At 38.5% G+C, this 3,234-nt stretch overlaps 1 protein-coding gene across 1 annotated transcript; it reads right to left on the reverse strand.

Annotated features, from left to right (window-relative positions):
• Nucleotides 1-359: 359 nt before the first annotated feature.
• LOC142643262 (abscisate beta-glucosyltransferase-like) lies at nucleotides 360-2,059 on the reverse strand. The gene has a single exon (XM_075817806.1). It carries the CDS (start codon nucleotides 1,881-1,883, stop codon nucleotides 438-440), a length of 1,446 nt encoding a protein of 481 aa, XP_075673921.1. The 5' UTR covers nucleotides 1,884-2,059; the 3' UTR covers nucleotides 360-437.
• Between the last annotated feature and the right edge of the window lie 1,175 nt (nucleotides 2,060-3,234).

Genomic DNA, 3,234 nt, shown 5'->3' on the forward strand with positions numbered 1-3,234 from the left:
ATCGAGCGGTTAGTTAGATTTTTGTTCAGGCTAGAGGAGGTACACCTAGAGAAGGGTTCAACCAAAACGGGATTTTCTTGTGCCTTTTCACTCTTTAATGCTTTTGGGCATTTCTTTGAGCAGTTGTGATTTGGGGCATTTTATCGAACATTTGGCTTGCGTGACATTAGACACTCAATGGTCATCGACCACGCATTATCTTCTCTTGCATAACCATGTATAGTTTGTTGCCAACCGAATCTCAAAGTGACAGCTTACTATGTTAATCAACTGTAGCAAAATTTACGAGTCCTAAGATTATATTTTACAGGAGTCGAACTGCCCATCCAAGAGCTAAAAAAAAAAGTGTAAAGTGCCCATCAGAAAAACAATACAAACTTTATTTCATGAATCTTCATTCTTTTGGCAAGTGAGTAAGTGACTACAATATTACTCTATCAATTCACATTTTTCTTTAAGGATTTAAGCTCCTCAATTAAGGCATCAGCATCTATATACGAAGATCCACCTACTTGAACAGCTTTCTTAGCCTTCCCTGCAAGTTCTTTAGCTCGTTTTCTTATATCCACCACTTCATCACCTCCACCCATCAACCTTTTCACTGCCACTTCCACTTTCTCCCTCCCAACCAACCCTTTCTTTTCAGACTTAAAGGAGATCCACTCTTTGCTCCCAACTTGAACCCCAATCCCCAACACATCAGTAACCAATTTCTCATTGTAGAATTGTTCAGCAGAGAGAGGCCATGTAATCATAGGCACACCACAACAAACTCCCTCCAACATAGAGTTCCATCCACAATGAGTCATAAACCCTCCCACCGCACCATGTTCTAAAATCAACAACTGAGGTGCCCACCCTCTTATTATCACACCCTTCTTGGACTCCTTAATCCTCTCTTCAAATCCACCAGGAAGACAATTTTCTTCATCTTTGAAGTCTTTTCCAACAACCCAAATGAATGAATGGTTGGAAGCCTCAAGAGCATGCGCAATCTCAGCAAACTGTCCGGTAGCAAACCTGGGTTTGCTTCCAAAACCAATATAAAGAACAGAATTGGTTTCTTTATCATCCAACCACTTCATAAAACTCTGTTCATCAATTGAGGCTTGTGTGCCTCTCTCAGCCTTATCAGCAACATCAGTGTTACACAAAGAGGCCGGTCCTACAAACCAAGCCTTCTTTCCCATCTCTTTTCTGTAATAGTCAGCATAAGCAGGCTCCAATTCGTAGAAACTATTAACCACAGACCCAAAACTCTTGTCTTCATCTTTTCCCTTCTTATCAAAACGCCCAGATTTGTCTCTAACAAAAATAGGAAGCTGAGACCTTGTCAACTCGATCCGATCAGGAAGACCTGGAACCAAAAAAGACTCATAATCCGAACCCACTTTCTCATGCGGTTCATACTTTCTTAGATTCTCAGAAACACAGCCAGGAAAGCACCCACTACCATTGAAAACAATCTTTCTAACTCCGAGCCCATCGAAAAGCTCAGCTGCCCAACGGTGAAACATGTCGAATACAATGCAGTCAGGTTTGTGTTCAATGAGGAAGAGTTTGAGAGGCTCTTGGAGGACTGTGGTGTCGGTGGCAGGGGTGGCTGTCATGTCTGAGTCAGGTGAAACAGCACCCTCTTGTAATTGGAGAGCGTGAATGGAAATTGGGTGGCCTGAGTTTTGGTCACGAAGGATGGAGTTTTGGAACTGAATAGCGTTTGTGGGAGTGACTATGATGGTAGATTTGGCTCCATGGGAAGCAAAAAGTCTTGCTATGTCTATCATTGGGATTTGATGACCTCCACCCACGAAGGGAAAGAAGACCATTTCTACTTGAGGAGCTTCTGAGTCCATGGATGTTCTAAGAGACAGAGAGTTGGACATTGAAAAATAAATCTCTTTGATGTTCCAGGTTTATTTTATTTGGAGAGGGAGAGGGCGTAGATAGATTTTATGCAGGCTTTTATGCTTGCTAACGTCATTGGTGACGTATACTTTGATTGTGATTTTCTTTTTCTTTTTCTTTTTTGTTTTTTTGATAGAAAATGCTGATAATATAAAATCTAAGGAAAAGGTTCGGATACAAATTTCGGAGGGCATACCCTCTCATAATACAACCTTTAGTACAATAAAAAAGAAGCAGAAGAGATAGATCCACGTGGGGACTATGAAACAAACAAAAGCCTTGGTTAGAATTCGATCCCTTCCTAGCCAGGAGCTTCGCGAATTTGTTGACTTTACAAAAGCAGTACTTCATCTTTATCTGAAAAATCTGATGAGAGTCCTGCAATTCATAATAAGAGAAGATTAGAATTAAATTCTTCTGTCACCCACCCAAGGACAACTCTAGCACCAACTTCAATTTCACACGCAACTTTTTGCACAAAAGATCAATCCTTTAATACAAATACAGCTAAGATTAAAATAACAAAAGATCAATCCTTTTGAAGCCTTTTATCATTAATGGGATAATTTCTTGGTGGGTAAGCGATTTGATTTCAGATTTTTTGCGGAAGGAAAAACTCAAAAAAGCCTTGCCTCCCCTGCACAGAATATAATATCATCCAAGAGATTAAAACTTTATCATAAAATTAAAAAAGAAAACCATGAGTTTTAAAAAAACCATTAATAACAAAAAGAAAGAAAGACACGTATGGATGTGTTTTCCAAGCATAGATGTTTTGGTTGCAGAGAAAACATTAGATGAAGTGGGTCGGTGGAGATAGAATATTAAGCTATCACTCCGCTTCTAGGGCAGTGCCCTTAATAGTTAATACAACAATTTACCCGATGTACAAAAATATTAACCCATATTTCATGTGTATTTATTGTCCTATGCTTTTTAGTGTGTTATTTTTGCAATGCAAGTTGTCTTGTCGAATAGTGAAATAAAAATTAAAACAAAATTTGGTACTTTACCTCTTTTCATTTTTTTGTGCGTTTTTGTGTGTGTTTTTAACTGTTAAAATGAGAGTTTTTTAGCTAAAAATTGCAAAAAATTGAGTTTATTGTTATTATAGGTACTGTTCAAAATTATTTGACAAAATGAGAAGAGAGACTGAATTTCGGCAATAGTGTTGTCGAAATTGCAAGAAAAAGTAGAATGTGTAAGGGGAGAGAGAAAATTGAATTTCAGTAATGCCAAAATTGTGGCATTACCGAAAATGCTAAATTTCGGTAATGCCAAAATTGAATTTCTTGTCCTGCCCGTACTGCCAAGCTTGCCCATAAAGTG

Source organism: Castanea sativa, chromosome 7 (assembly GCF_040712315.1).
Source record: "Castanea sativa cultivar Marrone di Chiusa Pesio chromosome 7, ASM4071231v1".
Lineage (NCBI taxonomy): Eukaryota > Viridiplantae > Streptophyta > Magnoliopsida > Fagales > Fagaceae > Castanea > Castanea sativa.

Excerpts from the sequence above, each read along its gene's own strand:
- LOC142643262 (XM_075817806.1), bottom strand. The coding sequence starts at position 1,883 with ATGTCCAACTCTCTGTCTCTTAGAACATCCATGGACTCAGAAGCTCCT.